The 19,280-nt window shown below is 37.8% G+C and overlaps 1 protein-coding gene across 3 annotated transcripts in view; it reads left to right on the top strand.

The window, feature by feature from the left end:
• The window catches only part of nlgn1 (neuroligin 1), a 689,649-nt gene that overhangs the window by 6,973 nt on the left and 663,396 nt on the right, over positions 1-19,280 (top strand). For 2 of the 3 annotated variants that reach the window (XM_072572621.1, XM_072572609.1), the window contains exon 1: positions 8,020-8,571. The exons of the other annotated variant lie outside the window; for it this stretch is intronic. In XM_072572621.1, coding sequence (XP_072428722.1) covers positions 8,538-8,571 — 34 coding nt within the window. In that variant the 5' untranslated portion in view covers positions 8,020-8,537. Of the gene's footprint in view, positions 1-8,019; positions 8,572-19,280 lie in introns of those variants that run through there. 3 annotated transcript variants of the gene reach the window in all.

Raw genomic sequence — 19,280 nt, 5'->3', positions numbered from 1 at the left:
GCAGTAAAATTAGGCCCTTGGTCTGACTGAATGTCTCTGGATTGGCCATACCAGGTAAAGAAAGCTATGATTTCCTCCACCATCGTTTTTGCCTTGATACTCTGAAATGGAATTGCCTCTGGAAATCTGGTAGACACATCCATTATGGTAAGCAAATATTGATTCCTATTTTACTTTTAGGGAGGGGACCTACAAAATCAATCATAACCCACATGAAAGGCCCTTCAAATGTGGGAATTGGCAACAACGGTGCTAATTTTATTACTGCCTTTAGCTTACCTACCATTTGGCATATGTGACATGTACAGCAAAATGTAACCACATCTTGTGCAGTCAAGGCCAATAGGAATGCTTTTGTTCCTTAGCCTGAGTCTTCCTCACACTGAAATGACCTCCTACTGGTAATATATGTGCTATCCATAATACCAATATATGCTCCCAGCAACATTATCTGGTGCACGTCTGCCCATTTATGCTCTGCACTAATGTGCTGTGGTCTCCATTTTCATCTTAGGATCTTATCTTTAAGATAATAAACCTCAGGAACACATTCGATTACTTTACTGAGTGTGCATTTATATATCTTTTATTGTCTCGTCTTTCTGTTGTAAGTCCACTAGCCTTTCAGGACAACACACTTTTGCCTGACCCTCTACCTGTTAGGTTTTTCCTACACATTACTTCAAACAGGGTATCAGCTAACTGAACTTCAACTCCTTCATCTTTCTCTTTAGTATTTATTTCTTGCTGGACTTAAGACAGTGGAAGCTTTTTACTACACACACTGGAAAGATTCAGGGTATTTGTATTTTTATCTCTTGGTTCCCTGGTTTTCCTTTGGCTTCTGCACAACAAAGGGTATCACTCTCACCTTGGATCCTGCTAAATCGTTGCCAAGAACAAACAGTATTCCTGTAATTGACACTCTGTTGATCACTCCTGTTGTTACTTCCCCAGTCATGATTTGGCCTTCCAATCAGTTCTTACACAGGGCAACACAAAATTTCTCTCCATCTATTCCATAAATTACCACTCTCTCGGGTAACATATCAGGAAGAGTGTAAATACTTTCATTACTTAGTATTGGAGACTGATTAGCTCCTGTTGTAATTTCTTTCCCTTCTCCCCCTGTCCTTCTTGAATAAAGTTTGCCCACAGAGATTAAGTCTTTGTAGAGCTCTGGCTCTAACTCAATACCCAGCCTCTGCCTAGGCTGTGCACACTCCTGCAGCTCCTCAACTTTTACTGGGGTTGCCTTGACTACTTCCACTAATTCCACTGGCGTAACCTCTTTTACCACATCTTTTTCCACACTTTAATGACCAGCACCCATGATTTTATGTGTCCCACCTTACCACCATGGAAACACCTGAGGCCTTTCATCTCCTTTTCACCCTCGTGGGCTTCTTTTTTTCACCTGCTTTAAACTACTCCCAGTGTGATCTACTCTTTGTTTTGTAGTGAAGAATTTCTTCTTCTCCCAATTTCTGTCCCTCACAGGATGAAATTCCTGTCGGATGCTAACTTTCACTATATGCACCAATGCATAATGATCTGTCATCTCTGCCGCACCTCTCACTTGTTGAACTTTCTGTTCATCCGCATAGGTTTTTATCATCTCAAAAAATGAGTTTTTAAACACCACTATCAGAAAAATCTCTCTTAGAGCCTCATATGTCTTATCTATTTTTAAGGCCAGCACCCATCTATCAAAATTGCTTCTGGTTCCTTCTTTATGTTTCTGAACCACTGTCTAGATACTTTTGGTACCAACTCATAAGCACTCAAAACAGCCTTTTTGACACCTGCATAATCTCTTGACCCCTAACCTGACAATGCTGCAAATACCTCACTAGTTCTGCTTACCAGCTTATTCTGAACTAGCATTACCCACAAGTTGTCTGGTCACTCCATCTATCGAGCCAATCTTTCAAATGAAATAACAAAGGCTTCAACATCATTCTCATCAAAATGTGGCAATGCTTTAACAAATTAGTATACATCACTACCTTCACACTTCATCTCCATCCTGTTAACTTGACTTTCCTGACTAATTGGCAACCAAGTTCAAATTCTCTCTGTTTCTTTCTGCTCAGCTAAGAACCTTCTCTTTCTTTCTTTATCTTCTAACTCCAGTTGCCTCATCTGCAATTTAGGTTTTTCTAACTCTACTGCACTTGTCTGTGTCTCTGACACACCTAAGTGCTTTACCAACTCCATTACGATTTCTGGGCAAATTTGGGAAACATCTTCAAACCCCAGAACCTCTTTAGCAATCTTAAGAGCCATTTCTCTCATTTTTAATTTCACCAATCACAAGTAACTGAAATTAAACAAATTTTCTCACCTAAGTTTTATTTAATAATCCAGGACACTAATCACCAAGTGTTTAAATCTGCTGGGATCTTTCGTACCCCAAATCTGTTCAAATCTCAGACTGGATCTGTCTAAACCTGTCCAAATCTATCTAAATCCCAGACCTGACACCTCAAACTGTTATAAGATGGAGGTGAACTCCTTTGTTAATTAAAACGAACACCCAGAAAAGCTCCCCTCACCTCAGTAATCTGTTAACATATGAGTGACAGATTCCACTATTTAAACACAATAACATTATTTGATTTTTTAATTCTAAAGTGAATATTAAGCAGCAAGTATTCACAAATCTAAGCTTCCATTTCTCTTAACTGCTTACTATTTGCCTCCAACTCTATAACAATATGCTGTTCCAATAAGACAATTATTAAAATTACATCAACATAAATTTAAAACTGCCCAGTATCTTTCTTTTTCTGTGTCTTCACTCTTCTGGCTGAGGATCTCCCGGTATTGTCCTCGTTCTTTTTACTGCGAGTATGTTTCACATGAAAAGGCACTTGTGATAGGGAGTGTTTTCTAATTTCTTTGAGAGTAAGATTTTAGATGGGCAATTAGCTCTCCAGCAGTTTCTTTCTCTATGGCAGTTGGTCTCTGACCAAATTTCAAAATTCCACATTCTTATACCCCCTCAACAATGGATCATCTCATTGGTTCGATGTTGGCAAAACAGTAAATTCAAACTTGATTGGGTTTTCATATCCTGGGACATAACATAAACTGGTTAAATTTGAATTGTTGTCAAAACAGTAACCAAAACTCAGGTATCTTTTTCACAGCCAAAAGTTATATATTTTCAAATTTCCAGTACATTCTGGGACTGCCATCCAGCCATATACACAGGTGCTTCTAAGCTTTCAGTTCAGAACAGCATTGGCTCTGCCTTAAAGGTACAGTACACGCCTTCAACTTCATAACATAAAGTTAACATGAAGGTTCAGTTTCAATTACGTACATACAATGTTAGCATTCCTTTCAGGAGGGTTGTCCCTTTTGAAGCAAGAGCAGATGTACTACTGAGGCTCTTTAAGGCTGTGATCAGATGCATTTGGCATATTGTGAGCAGTTTTATGCCCCATATTTAAGGATGGATATGCTGGTATTGGAGGGGGTCCAGAGGAGATTTACAAGTATGGTCTTGAGGATGAAGGGCTTGACATAAGAGGAAATGTGGAGCACTCTGGGGCTGTACTCAATGGAGTTTAGAAGGATGAGGGGGAAACTCATTAAAATGAAGACTACAGAGGATCCTGGATAGAATGGATGTGGGGTTGCTGCTTCTATTAGTAGGGAGACGTGGAGCCAAATACACAGCCTCAAAGTGAAGGGACAACCTTTTGGAACTGAGGAGGAATTTCTTTCAGCTAGAGTCTGGTTAATCTGTAGAACTCATGGCCCAAGAGAGCCATGGAGGCCAAGTCATTGAGCCTATTTAACAAGAGATAGGTAGGTTTTTGATGCATTAGGGCATCAAGGGTTGCGGAGAAGGCAGGAGAATGGGATTGAGAAAAATATCAGTCATGATTAAATGGCAGACTGAATTCAATGTACTGAATGGACTAATTCTGCTTTTATATCTTATGGTCTAAAATGCTGTTGAAACTCAGAGTTAATGTTTTGAGTCACTCACTCATATTTAAAATGTTAACTCTGTTTCTCTCCCCACTAAACGCCATCAAGACTAGCTGAATTTTTTAGAATTTTCTCTTTTCATTCAGTATTACCATCAGCTCAGATCACAACAGTATTCTAATACCTTGACTGGATTTTAAAAATAAAATAGAAATAATTTACATTCAAAGGGTGTATTTGTCTTCACTATCCAATTCACATATCAAGAATGGTGTTGGACGAAATATCAGAAGGTTGTTCACTCTGAAGTGAATTGCATCACAGCACAAGTCTATCTCCAGAAAGGAAAACTGTGCAACAACCAAAGTCTGTGACAATCTTTATGTGGAGTAAGTGAGTAAACTTTGTTGCATAACTCGACTTTTTTTCAGTTTAGTATTTCACTTTTCACTTGAAGTATATCTGTAAGTATGTTTTGATCACTCCTAAGCCTCCAAGCCAATCAGTTGTTGCCTTGAAATCATTCTTTTTATTTTAAAAAATGGGTGTGATGGGACAGTTTCTGGTTTGCTCCTAATTTTCCAAGCCTTGGTTGTCGTTTAAGTTATTGTCAGCTTTATTGTATTTCAGCATTTGATGTGTGATGTTCTGAACTGAATAGTTCTGTTTTAACTGCAAATGAAGATAAGTTACAGTCAATTGCCAAATGATCCATTTTATAATTAGCTGAAACTGGTAGAAAAATCTGGCTCTGTGAGATTAGAAAAGTGGAGATATATTAAATGTCTTCTGCATAAGATATAGGGTTTTTGCTTAAATTATATCAGCTGAGAAAAGTAGTGAATTGCAGGCAACCTGATTGCTCAGTAGAAAAAGCCATGTAAATAGGGATTTTTCATGGTGAATAATTCTTGAATTATTTGAATGTTATCCTCTATGTCAATGACATTCCATCAAAATAGCTCTACTAATCTATTCAATGCACTTAACTCTAATACAGCATTAATGCTCTGATGGATAAATATTCTCAGCAAGTGCTTACAGAAATCCTTTGAGTAAACATTATCATTGATCAAGTTAGTTCCAACAACTTAGAGAAAAGAAAGACTGCATTTGAAAATATCTGGGCATCTCAAAGCCCTCTATAGCCAATGAAGCATTTTTTAATGTATGGTCATTTACAGAGGATTAATAGTTGTGAGAAATTAGTTGAAAATTATTATATTGAATTGAAAATTAGACTTACATTGGCAAACAGAATGTCGTGACCATACTTGAAGGGAATTGACAAAGAAGACTCGATTGTCTTTTCTGAAGCAATTGTGGTATGGTCTGCTCTCTGGTCACTCAAATGGATTAGCATTGATTCTATGTCAGTGCCCAGAATCAGTTTAAGTTGTATGCGAATGAGCTATCAGTATTGCTAAATCTTTTGGTAGCATTTTACGAGTTACTACATATCAAGGACACTTCATTGTTTGTAATAAACTTTGAGACATCTTAATGACACATCAGGTTCAATATCAGTACAAGTCTGCCCTTTTCTGACTATTGCTTCAGGCATAGAAAATATTGGAGAAATTTAGCAGGTTTGGCAGCATTTGTGGAGAGGGAAACAGAGTTAATGTTTTAAGTTTGGTATGACTTCTTCAGTTTGAATTTTCAATTCTGTTTATTTCTCCACAGATGCTGCCAGACCTGCTGAGTTTCTTCAGCATTCTGTGTTTGTTTTAGATTTCCATCATCTTCAATATTTTGTCTTTATTGCTTCAGATATGTCTGCCATTACCCCAAAAGCCTTTGAATTTCCCAGTAAAACATTCATAATATATTCATATCACACATCATATCTGGAGAAAGTGAGGAATGCAGATGTTGGAGATCAAAGTCGAGAGTGTGGTGCTGGAAAAAGCACAGTAGGTAAGGCAGCATCTGAGGAACAGGAGAATCAATGTTTTGGCATAAGCTCTTTATCAGGAGTGAGGCTGATTCCTGATGAAGGATTTATGCCCGAAACATAGATTCTCCTGCTCCTCGGATGTTGCCTCACCTGCTGTGCTCTTGCAGCACCACACTATCAGCCATTATATCTTATGTGCAATATTTAGTGTATTTATATCTTATGTCAATAATTTACAGTGTGTAGTGTGGACTCTCCATCGTTGATACATGGAGCACTGCTGTAGATATTTTTGGTCTATGAGATAATCAAGGGAAATGGGGAGCAGGTAAGACAGTTGAGTTGAGGACCAAGATCAGCCATGATTATGTTGAATGGAGGATCAGGCTTGATAGGCCATATTGTCTACTCCAACTCCTGTTTATTGTGTTTGTTGTGTTTACTCATTTGTTCTGCTAGTACAGTACATTATAAATGCGTACAATGCATTTTATCTGTTATATCTATTGATCCATTGCATCTACTTGTTTTTTTTGTATGCCCCTGGCTATCTTTCAAGATTCCACTTCAGTTGAGGTTCCAAGTCAATTCTGGAGATATTCCATTCCATATTTTGTTCTCCCGACATCACATTACACAATTGCCAGGCTGACCATCTCCAAAAAAAGATAAATTACCAGTTTTTCCTTAATATTCAATAGCATTACCACTGCTGAATCCCCCACTATTGACATTGTGGGGATTACCATTGAACAGAAACCGAACTAGTCATTTAAATACAGTGGCTACAAGAGAAGATCAAAGACTAGGAATTCTGAAATGAATAGTTCCCCTTTTGATGCCCCAAAGCCTGTTCTCCACCTGCAAGGTGTAAATCAAGACTGTGATAGAATATTTTCTACTTGCCTGAATAAGTTCAGTGCCAGCAACACCTAAGAAGCTTGACACCATCCAGAACAAAGCAACCTGCTTGAATGGCACCCCATCTACCACCATAGCCATGAAGTAATTTCACCATCAGTGCACATTGATAGCAGTTTGTACAATTGACATTTTGTGCTGCAGAAACTCACTAAGATTTACTCAACTGCATCTTCCAAATCAGTGACCATCATCATGCAGGACAAAAAGGACAGCAGATGCATAGGAGCACTACCAACTGTAAGTTCCCTTCAAGCCACACATACTGACTTGGAACTATATCACCATTCCTTCCCTGTAGCTGAGTCAAAATCTTGGCATTCCTTTCCTAGGAACACCACGGATATACCTATCTACCTTGGATTATTGCAATTCAAGAAGACAGCTTCTTAAGGCAATTAGAAATAGGCAATAAATGTTGGCACAGCCAGCTGGACTCAAATCCAATGAACGATTAAAACAAATGGCTGACAGATTCGGTAATTGTTCCTCTTCTTATTTCAGCTGGATTTGCGCCACTTAGTATGTTTTTGTATGAGAATTCCAATGACTTTTATCTTTGTGATTACTTTTCACAACAATTTCGCTAAAGCTTTCAGAGAATGTTGTGATTTTGTATATACCTCAGCAGAAACAGACACTGGGAAAATGTTTTGAAATGCTGAAGACACGGAAGTTTTGCAGGATCAGTAACTGTCATTTTCTACTATGTGATCTTAAATTCATGTATAACTATGGTAGACTTGTCACCCACTATGTATCCGTTAAATTGTTCCTTGCCAGGAGCTGGACTCAGTAATGCTCCATAAATTGCGTTCATGCACTTTGGTGTACATTTAAGGCTGTTATGGGATGCGCTGACCATCCTTTGCAGCATAATATACATTTTAAGATATCTTCATTGCTGCCCCTGTGTAAATGAGTGTTCTGTTTGTCTTTTGAGGCGTTGCTGTCTTTTCAGAACCATTGCATTTTGTCCAGGAGGTGTCCTACATACTTAGGAAAATGCATTATTATTGCTCAAGTTAACTAGTCATTTCGATGACATGAAATTAACTTAGAAAAATAATGTAGAAGTCATGTGGCTATGCCGTCAGTGGCATGGTGCCAGTAGCGAAACTGGATTGCCCAAGAAATAAAAGACAACAGAAAAATATTTATTTTAAAATCTGGACCATGTTTGAATAATCTATAAAAAGATATTTTTGCTACGTATCTGACGCTGACGTCAGTTCTGACGTTCGAGGAGTACCTTGATGTGTTCCCAATGTTCATGAATCCACTCAAATCGGACTTAAGATGTATTTAACTCAGCTAGGTGTATAATTTGCAGCGCTTGGCTTGGGTAAATACTGTTTATTGAGAAAAAGGATTCTAGTACAGTATCAAATTGCACGTTTGTTACCTTACTTCCGGAGATATTCTTGAATATACGTCCGTGAATGTATTAAAATTTCCTAGTCTGCATCTGCGAACGATTTAGGATCTGTAACACAAACATCTGTAAATGCAAGCAATATCGAGAAAAGAATGAATGTATCAGCATCATTGAAAAAGCAGAATCGAATACTCTAGTCCGCCATTGGATTTTTTAAGGCTTTCAGATGTCGATTGAACTGGAATGCACATAAACAAGGATCGGAAGGTAGCAACATCCGAAACCTTTGTTTCAACAATGGATATTGTTTCTGGATTTCTGTGATGGCTGTGTGGATTTTATTGGAGACCGCAGACATATTTTGAGAGGGGAGAGGTAACGCATGAGCGGATGAGCGCTAAATGTCTGGAGAAAGAATTGGAAGGTGAGTGCCCTGAATGGTTAATGTGGAGCCGTATGTCAAACTGTTTCAGTGGTGCTCGCGGAATGAATGAAACTTTGTTTGCGGTGTGCGCTGCTGGCCGAAAATCTTCAGTGCCACGGCTTGCAGCGTTTAACTTGCCCTTTTTAAAATTAGGCCGGGCAGTTCATTAATCTTTCAATCAGGCGTCTGAAGAAAAGGGTACAGTTTTCATTTTTTTCAGAAATGGAAAAGCAGCGCTAAATTCCATGTAGTTTGATCATTGCCGATCAACTTACGCATTCCCGCGAGAACATTCCATTTGCAAATTTCATGGAGTTGCAAGGGGGGAATGCTTGTATAAATTGGCAATATTTGTAACCCTTATGGAAACAGTTTGTCTTGAGAGCTATCATCGGGACGTGAGAACCAAAATTATTTTTTGATGCCCAAATTATAATGGATGAGTTAAACGTACCATTGCAATTTCTATCTTCTTTGTGGCTCTAAGTACTATCTATATTCAAGTGTTTCACTTTCCAATATTGTGTTTTCCATACCCTTTGCATTCATTTTCATTTCACTTTGCTAATCGTGGCTAACCGCTGGTGCTGTTGGGCATACTGCTGGTGACTGTAGTAACGTGCATATTTTAATACGATGGGAAAATCAGCGGACGATGTCATAAATCATGCAGAAATGTGTCCACACATAGTGCAAAATAGAGTGCTGGCGTCGTAGAAGATACCTAGTTATTAGATTGAAATTCTTTTTCGTTCGTGGTGCAAATAACTACAGCGCGTTCGGCCTTGCCTGGTCCTGAACTGTTAGCCAGATAGCTTTGCTTTCATGCGGTAATTACTTTCTCATAATTCACTGACCATGTTTTTATATGTAAATTCATGGCATGCAGTCGGTAATTTGAACAGGTTTACAAGCGTAGACTAGCAGTCAATTCCTGAAATTCGCCTGTAGATTTTTGAGAAAATATATACAAACTTGACAACCAAGGCAGCTTTAGTTTTTAGAAAATACATAAATGAGAGTTTGTCAAAATGTATCGATTAATTATTTTCAAATAAAACTAGTACATTACGTTAAAACGCAATTTGAATAATCGATAATCAAATAAAACAAAAAAACTGCGGATGCTGGCTGGAGATCTGAATGAAATTGCTGGCGAGTCTTAGCAGGTCTGGCAGTATCTATGGGAGAAAGCAGAGTTAACGTTTTCAGTCCGGTGACTCTTCATCAGATCTTTTAGCAGTTATGAAAAAAAGGTGCTATTTATGCTGAATAATTTGACACCTTTAATGTAATAAAACATTCAGGATACTTCACAGGATGCTTATCAAACACCATTTGGCACCATGTATTAGGGCTGATGATGAAAAGTTCGGACAAAGAAGTTTTTAAGGAGCATCTTATTAGAGCAATAAAGGCAGAAAGGGTTAAGGAGGGAATTTATGAGCTTGGATGCTTGGCCTCCGGCGCAGCTGCTAATCACAGGTGTTCAAGACGCCAGAAATTGAAGAAGATTGTACTATTGGAGGAATTATGGAAATGGAAGAAGAATGAGTTCATATAAAGATTTGAAAGGATGAGAATTTTAAAATCAATTTGCCTAACCAGCAGCCAGGGTAAGTCAGTTAGCACATAGATAATGGGTAAAGGGGATTTGATCTAATTTAGGTGGCAGAGTTTGGACTAGTTTTAAGTTTATTGAAGGAAGTAGAGGGCTAAGAAGTAGAAGCAGTGCTTTGGAATATCAGATCCAAAGGTAACAATGGGATGATTGTGAGTTTCAGTGGCAAGTGAACTGAGGCAGAGTTGAAGATCAGCCATGGAAATAGCTGAGAGAGTTGGTAATGGTAAATCTGAAGGAAAAGGTATATAAGGAGAGGAATTTATTAACAATATCTACGAATCAACTCATCTTATATATGCTCTGGTGGGTTAGGGAACAGGGCAGAAATGGTTCTGACAGCTGATTAAAAGGTCTCAAAGGTTACAAAAAAATATGCAAGCTCTTAGCACATTGGAGGTGAGAGTTGAGAATGCTGAGCCAGGTGGTTAAGAAGATGATTTTCAGGAAAGAAATAGTGGTGTACTAAAATAATTTTCCAGGAATAATTATAGTTTTGGTGGATGAGATCAGCACCTAATAGCACTTTATATCATTCAACTTTATGTTGTCTGGCAGTTAATGGCTAAGCCAATTTTCCCTCCAGGCACCTTCCCCTGTCACCGCAGGAATTACAAAACCTGTGCCTACACCTCCTCCCTCACCACTGTCCAAGGCCCCAAGGGAGCCTTCCACATCCATCAAAGTTTCACCTGCACTTCCACATATGTCATTTATTGTATCCGTTGCTTTCAATGCGGTCTCCTCTACATTGGGGACACCGGACGCTTACTTGCAGAGCACTTCAGAGAACATCTCCGGGACACCCGCAACAATCAACCCCACTGCCCCGTGGCCGAACGTTTCATTTCCCCCTCTTGTTCTGCCAAGGACATGCAGGTCCTGGGCCTCATCTTCTGCTTTGGCAATCTTCAACCCCATGGCATCAATGTGGACTTCACAAGTTTCCTCATTTCCACTCCCCCCCCACCTTACCCCAGTTCTAACCTTCCAGCTCAGCACTGTCCTTATGACCTGTCCCACCTGTCAATCTTCCTTCCCACCAATCCGCTACCCTCCTGTCTGACCTATCACCTTCACCCCAACCTCCTTTTTCTCCAGTCTCACCCCACTCCCATTTATCTCTCCAGAGGCTCCCAGCCTCATTCCTGATGAAGGGCTTTTGTCCAAAACATCGATTTTCCTCCTTTTTGGATGTTGCCTGACCTGCTGTACTTTTCCAGCACCACTCTAATCTTGAGTCTAATCTCCAGCATCTGCAGTACCCACTTCCGCCTAGTCTCTTTGCATCTCCCTGGACTTGAAAAAGATGAGGATTATACAAGGGAAAGCATGTGTGAGAGAGTACGAGGAAGAGTTTTAATGGGTTTCAGGCCTTAAAAAGTATGAGTGATTTAGGAAATTGGTAGTTGCAGAAATTATGTGGTGAATGCAAGGCCAAAGACTCAAGTGTTGATCAAATTGGCAAGATTAATCTCTGTTGGGTATCCTTGATGGAAAGGTTTCCGAGAAGATTAGAATAGACTATTTGAGTTCTCCTTGTAAGAATGCAGCAATAAGTGTCTTGATATACCTGGAGAATGCCAAGTGTTAGAGGAATGTTATAGGCTTATCTAAGAGACAGTAGAGCCCAAACAACCAAGAGTATAGAAAGATCAAGGAGTGGTTAATGGTTAGGGTCAGGATTTGGAGAGTAAACTAATCAAGAAGGAGAAATTAAAGGAGGCCTGAGATGAGACAGGAGTGAGAAATGAAGAATCTTGATATAAGAGAAGCCCAAGAAACCAGAAAGCAAACTTGGAAAATAGCAAGTGCATGTTAAGGAAAGCAAAGGACTGTCATTGTTAGGAGATGGCCACTTGCAGTTTTATCAAGTGGTTACTTGTAATTAGAAGTGAATTGCACCTACTATTAGCTAGGGAACATAAGCAGAGAGGAGACTAGGAGAAAGAGCAGTGTAGGAGAGAAATGACCAGGGGAAAAGATATGCAACATAAGGCTCTCACTCAGGAACTATTCGAACAGCTAACTCGAAAGCACAGCAACAGTTGGTGTGAATCATAAGTTTACAATTGCTAAATTTGCACCCTTAACAAAATGATAATCGTGACCTTGAATAATGTTCCTTTCTTGAATATCTTTATGTTGAATATCTCCTACCAAAATCAATACCATCATCAAGAGGGATGACGATAGACATGTGCAAATAAAAGGAAGTATTTTAATTTATTGTTGAACTGTATTAATGGAGTAAACGTTTCTGATTTAACTTTATCCATCAAGAACCAAGCTTTTTAGGTGTCAGTGAAATAACTGAAACAGGAAGTTTTGCAAACCATTTCAAATGACCTGTAGGTGGCAGTGCAGATCTAAGAACGCAGTTTTGACAGCAACAATGATCTGCTCTAATATTGTAATACCACAAATCATGGCAGAACACAAGAAAAAATATTATCAAATCAAATGTACTTAACACTTTGTCTTGTTACCTAAGACTTTGCTAAACATGTTAATGCTATGATTTGAGCCTGTAAATGCACCTTTCTCAAGATTTCAAAGCAGAAATACTGTACTAGATTTTGAATACATTCTATAACGCATTCCAGAAGCATTAGATAAAATATATGGAAATACTCTGAGTTTGGAGGCAGTGTTGTTATATCATACCATGGTTTGCAAATCTATTACTTTAAAATAGCCTTTCATTCATATTATGGCCATAATTTGATTTGATTAGGAACATAAAACTCATAAATGGTATCAGCATAGTCAACAGATATATTCACCTTGGAACCAAAGACTCTCCTGCTGATTCCAAAGAAGAATCATATTGGATTAGAAATATTAACTCTTCATGGACATTGCTAGATCTGTTGAGTTTCTCCAGCACTTTCACTTTTTATATGGACATTTTCTTGATTGTTGCAAATGAACAGTGAACTTATGGAACAGGTATTTAAATTATTAGAGGAACCGTATTAACAATTTTGTTACCATAACTTTATGATGAATGCAGAGATATTTTATCAGTATTAAGATTATATAATATATGCACTCTCAAACTAATTGAAGTATTTCTCATTAAATATTAATTTTCATCCTTTTTTTGTGAGATAATCATTTAAGTGCACCAGTCACTGACATTGGTTTGATTTGTCCAAAGAGCGTCAGTCTCACAAAGATCACTACTCTGTCCCCTTTTTGCAAAAGAAGGACTCCTCTTTGCAAGAGATGATGAGAATGCAACATCTTGATACTTTGACGTAAATTAGATTGTATATTGTATTGTCTTGATAATTTAAAAGCAGATTCTGGAAAAGCAAAGTCTGCCATAAGTTCCACATGTGAATTTTTCACTGTCAATGGTGGAGGATGATCTTTGCCGATTCCTTACTTGCAGGATTGGTGAATGATTTTTGAGTTTCTGAAATTTATGTTGTTATGATGGCAAAAGTCTGCCACAGCTGGTGCTGCCATTTATGTTGATCACTAGCTGGTTTCCCATTTGTCATGGTTGATGTTAAGGACTTTCATAATTCTTTTGACAGCATGCTTGGATTGGAGCTTTGGCCATCCTGCTGGTCACTTGTCACACGCTAACTTCTCGGATATTATACATTTGAGGATTTTGCCATCTTTCTTGTTGTGCACATATCTAAAACTTTGGTTGATTTGTGCATTTTTGGCCTGTTTGTCCTGGAAAGAACTGCTTCATTTACGACTTTTTTTCCCCCCTGAGATGCTAAAAATGCAATTTAACACCAGAGATCGAAATTGTTGACCCATTTTTCTTGGGAGATTGAATTTGTGCAGGCTTTACTGCCATATTACAATGTGTTGAAAATACAGACTTTGTAGATAAGAGTCTATGTTCCGCAGTTCTGTTTGTATTTGAAGACCTTTTTTTTAGTTAGCTTTAATTGGTAACTGCCTTTCCAGTGCATCTTCTGAGCTGTATGTCAGAGGCAGGTGGTTTGATCCAAGGTGACTGCGTGTTTCTGAAATCTGATCACAGGCAGAAGCACAATACCCTTTCATCAACTAGAATTTTCTTCACCTCGTTGGTGACGTAGGTCACAGGCATCAGGTAGATCACTATTCATTAACCTGACTGGGATCTTCAGATGCTTTGACTTGGTTTGATTATATGGTTTCTCTACCTGTACTGGTTCTGCTTTTATTTGAGCCTTTTCTTGCATCTAAATGAAAAGGATACTGTTTAAATGAAGAAGATTCTCCTCTAACTGTATCCAGCTCATGTTATACAACTACTTTGTGTCCACAGACTCCTTTAAGTTGGATGAGTAACTTTGTTAGGTTTTATTGCTTTTCTGTGTCAGAATATGAAAGAATTGTAAGTAACTTCCTAAATAACTCATTGTTTGTTAACTAGATGGTAGGTCACTCAAGTTAGTCAAGCCTCCTCTTGCCCCATCCTCACTGTATCTTTTATAAGCCATTGTCTTTACTACCTGAATAAAGCGGTGTTGCTTCAACATTTTGATGTAACATAGCCTATTCGTTTTCTGGTGAACTGGAGGGAGTCAATAGATAATTTACTTTGCCAATCCCTTTCGCTGCCCTAAATGGACCACTGAACTGTGTCTCAATGATTCATCTTGTAAAGATAGTGATACTAACACTTCATCTCCTGGCTGAAATATGGTGGACTTGATATGATTGTCAGCCCAATATTTCATGTGTATATGTGATGCTCCGAGGTTTTCTAGAGCTACTTTGCATGGTCCTGTGCACCACTCCTGGAACACTGATACATATTGCAAATAGAGAATGCAGCCTTCTATCTTAAAAAAAACACTTCTTTAATTAGTTTCGGAGGACCCCTGCTCTCTCTCTCCTATGTACTTGTTTGCATCTCTTGCAAAATACATAGTCTTTTTCTCCTCACTCTCTTGTTCTCTGTCTCTCTAGAGTGTGCTTTCTCTGTCACTCTCTCCTTCTACACTCCTCATGCTTTCTTCAGTATTTGAAGTCTACCTGTGTCTGTCACCTCGGAATCTTTCTGCATCTTCTGTACATCTGAGACTTGGTATGACTGTTACTCACTTGGCTCGTAATTGCATCTGAAAACCCATGTTACAATACTGGATTCCTTTTTCCATGTTGATAATTAATTCAAAAAGACTAAAACTAGTGAATTGCACGTGACAAGCAAAATAATTTCCAGCCCTTTATTCCAACTTTGAGCGTATTCATTTTAGTTTGCTCTGATTATCTTTTTGAGGGTTTGATGACACCTTTCTAAAGCTTGTTGTTTCAGCAGGAGGTATGCTGAAGACTTTTACTGTATTATGCATAATCTGCACCAACTTCCCAAAAACCTTTACACGTGAAATTGATCTGGCTGGATCTCCACCATCAATCCATATTGAGTGAAGAATTGGTATTTAACATCTGTACTTTTACTTTAACAGTGATTTGGCCTCTGGTAATCAAGTAGCTATATCCATTATAAAAAGATATACTGATGTCATGCTTTTGTTTGTGGTAAATATTCCAAGCTGTCTGCTAGTATAATTCCTAAAAAACAATGGTGAGGGAATTAAATCTGCTGGTTTGATGTTATTCCTTTTCCAACAGCTGGAATGTGTGATTAGCTTTATAAAACTATTAAAATACAGCTAATAAAAATGTCAACTTGTATGTGTGTGAGTTTTCTGGATTCCTCCATGTTCTGCTACAGGGATTTCATGAGCTATCTTTAATGCTTGGGTAGTATATTTGACTATATTTTCTAGTACCACTATCTAGGGAACTGCAATTCATTCTTCCTATTCAGGTCTTTGATGAAGTTTTCGCTTCCTCATCAGAACCCCACATTTAATATATTAACATTCTCGGACCCCCTTGGCTTCAACTTTAGTTTGAGCTGATTGGGTTACTTCCTGGATCGGTTTCCTGTGTCTCAGGATGTTTTCTTTGAATATCCAAATCTCCAAATAAAGTTTTAGATCACCAAGTATCTGGTTATGGTGACAATTTGACTTTCAACAATAGAAGTTGTTCAGCAACTGCTTGGGTGGGAAGAAAAAAATCCTGGAACCTTTTACTGTAACTGCTCTATCTGACTTCACTTTGTCTTTTGGTAACTACTGGAGAAGCTATGGTACTACAAAATCATTCCCTAGGAGTTGTTAGCTGCCCGAATGTTCTCATACTCTTTCCCACTGTTTTCCTATTTTTCATGTTCCCTATGATAATTACAACTAATTTGTAACAACTTGCTGGAATTAATTGATACGGATCAAACTGTGAAACACATTTTGAATCTTGGTTTTGTGTTCAACTGAGATTTATTGATATATTGTTGACCAGTGGTACATGTCACAGACATTTTAAAGATTATGTGTCTCTTCTGTACATATGTCTCTATATCTGGTCTCTTAAAATTTTTCATCCTCATCTAAACTTTTTGGTTTTCTGCCCGTTCACTTTACCTCCGTCTACGCTCTCTATCTCTCTCCTATGTATTTGTTTGCATCTCTTGCATCCCACCCCTCCCCACCCCTCCACACCCTTTATGCTTCCTTCAGTATTCAAAGTCTACTTGTGTCTGTCTCCTCGGAATCTTTCTGCATCTTTTGCACATCTGAGATTTTGTGTGACTGTTACTCACTTGGCTCGTAATTGCATCTGAAAAACCCATGTTACAATACTGGATTTCTATTTCCATTTTCCTGCAAAGCTTAGTAGCAAGGTTGATGATTGGACAAATTTTAAGAGCCAATAGAGAATCATTAAAAATATAATAAAGAGACAGAAAATAGAAAATGAGAGAAAGCTGGCTAAGAATATAATAACATTTGGAAGATTTTCGACAATTATTTGAATAGGTTAAAGGTAACTAAAGTTAATGTTGGTCCTATTGATAATGAGTCTGGAGACCTCATAATCAAATGTAAAGAAATGGCAGAGGTTTAGAACATTTATTTGAGTTTGTAATAGACTTCATGTAATAGACTTTGCAAAGGTAACTAAAAATCAAGAGGTGATAAGGAGAGATTAACTTAAAACAATCACTGTCATTTGAGAAAGGTTCTCAGAAATCTACTGGATCTAAAGGCTGACATGATAAAACCTACTGTTGGCAGATTCATTAATTATGATCTTTCAGAGTTTCTTAAATTCTGGAAAGTTCTCAGTAAATTGGAAAATAGCAAATGTTAACTTCAACTCAAAAAGGGAAAATGTAGAAAGCAGGAAACCATTGGTCAGTTAGCCTAATGTCTGTTTCAAGGAAGGCATTAGAAGTAATTATTAAGCAGGTTATTGCACGATACTAAGCCAATTACAATGTAATCAGACAGAGTCAATTTGGGGAGTGTGAAAGGGAAATCATGTTCAATTAATCCTTTTTTCTGAAGTATCATTCATAGTAGATAGATGGTAATTAGTAGGTGTGATGTACCTGGATTACCAAAAAGGTATTTGATTAGATGCCTTTTGTGCAAGGTAAGAGTGCACGTTGCAGGAAATATATATTAAAGGATGTTTAATGAAGTTGAAGTAAGTTTGTATATATTGGAAGATAGGGTTAAGTTTGGGTAAATGTGAATGTGTCCGTTTTGACAGGAAGGATAGAAAAGCAGTTTACTATTTAAATTGAGACAATTTGCAGGACTCAGTGAGATGGGATTTGTGTGACCTGGTACATCCATCACAAGGTAATATGCAGATCTAATAAGTGATTATGAAGATAAATAGAATGTTATCATTACTTGAAAGGGGGATGGAATACAAAAGTAGGAAAGTTTTCCTGAAACTGTACATTCTGGAGTCCTGAGTACAATTTTGGTCTCCTTATTTGAAATAAAAGATATAATTTAGAAACAGTTTGGAAATGGTTTAGTCATTTATTTCTAGGTTGACAAGCTTATCTTTTTTAAGAAAATTGAATAAGTTAGGCCTACATTTGAGTTCACAAGAATGTAAGATGATCTGAGTAAAACATGTGAGACCTTGAGGGACTGAATAAGGTGAATATCCAAAGGATATTTAATCTTTTGAAGGAGATTAAAACCATGGGAATTTTCAGAGAATTTTAGGACAGAAATGAGAATTTTTATCTCTTGGGAAGTTTTTTAGAATTAGAAGTTCTCTTTCCGAGAAGGTAGTGGGAATTTGGGTCTTTAAATTTACACAAGGTTGAGTTTGATAGCTTATTCATCGACAAGAGTATTCAGGGTTATGGGGTATATACAAGAAAATGGACCACAAACAATAACCAGATCAGCCACGATTGAATGCTGGAGAAGATTTGAAGGGCCATGTGGCTTACCTCTGCTCCTAAATACTATATTCAATTGACTTCTACTTCACAGGACTAAATGTCAGGTAGAATTCTGTGATTATTCTCTCTCACACATGATATATTGCACACACATATTTGATAGTAGAAGCTCAAAGTACCTGTGCGTACCTTGGTGAAGAAAGTGGCAAACACCTGGCAGAAGAAATTTTTGAACCAAGTTACATTTCTGCAATACTTTTTAGTTTGGGAATGTTAACTTTGGAGAATAAAAACAGATTTCCTTGATGCTTTCTCATTGTTCCTGTTTAAACATTTTTGACTTTGTCATACTTTTTTTTGGAATATTTGGTCAAGATTTTCGTATTGTTTTACTAATATTTGGAATGTGGAGTGCTCAAAGCACGATTTCTAATAGTTAACCTTGTGCCTAGGTTTATTGATTTCCTTGACAGTTTTGTTGCATTTGCAGATGTTTACCTAGCTGGTGCATTGTTTCTGTTTGAAGAAGACAGAGCAAGATTTGGACTAATTTTGTTGCTTTTTGACACTTTCTGGCTTGTTAATGATAGATGTGAAAAGAAAAAGTGTGATTTTGTTGGTCTTGTAAGTGTTTTGAAAGATTTTTTGCACGGAACTGGGTTTTTACTTGATCTAAATTTAGTCAGTCAATCCACATCAGAAACAATGAACGGGTTTTTGAGTCAGCCATGTTTATTTTAATCCCTACAAATATGTTCCACCACAAGGTTTTAAGTTACTCTACATGTGCAACTATGAATCTTGCAAGTCTTGCCTGGAAGGATTTGCATTGGTTGA

This window comes from Chiloscyllium punctatum, chromosome 6 (assembly GCF_047496795.1).
Source record: "Chiloscyllium punctatum isolate Juve2018m chromosome 6, sChiPun1.3, whole genome shotgun sequence".
Classification (NCBI taxonomy): domain Eukaryota; kingdom Metazoa; phylum Chordata; class Chondrichthyes; order Orectolobiformes; family Hemiscylliidae; genus Chiloscyllium; species Chiloscyllium punctatum.
The sequence above is the reverse complement of the archived record's forward strand: the minus strand, read 5'-3'. Positions and strand labels throughout refer to the sequence as shown.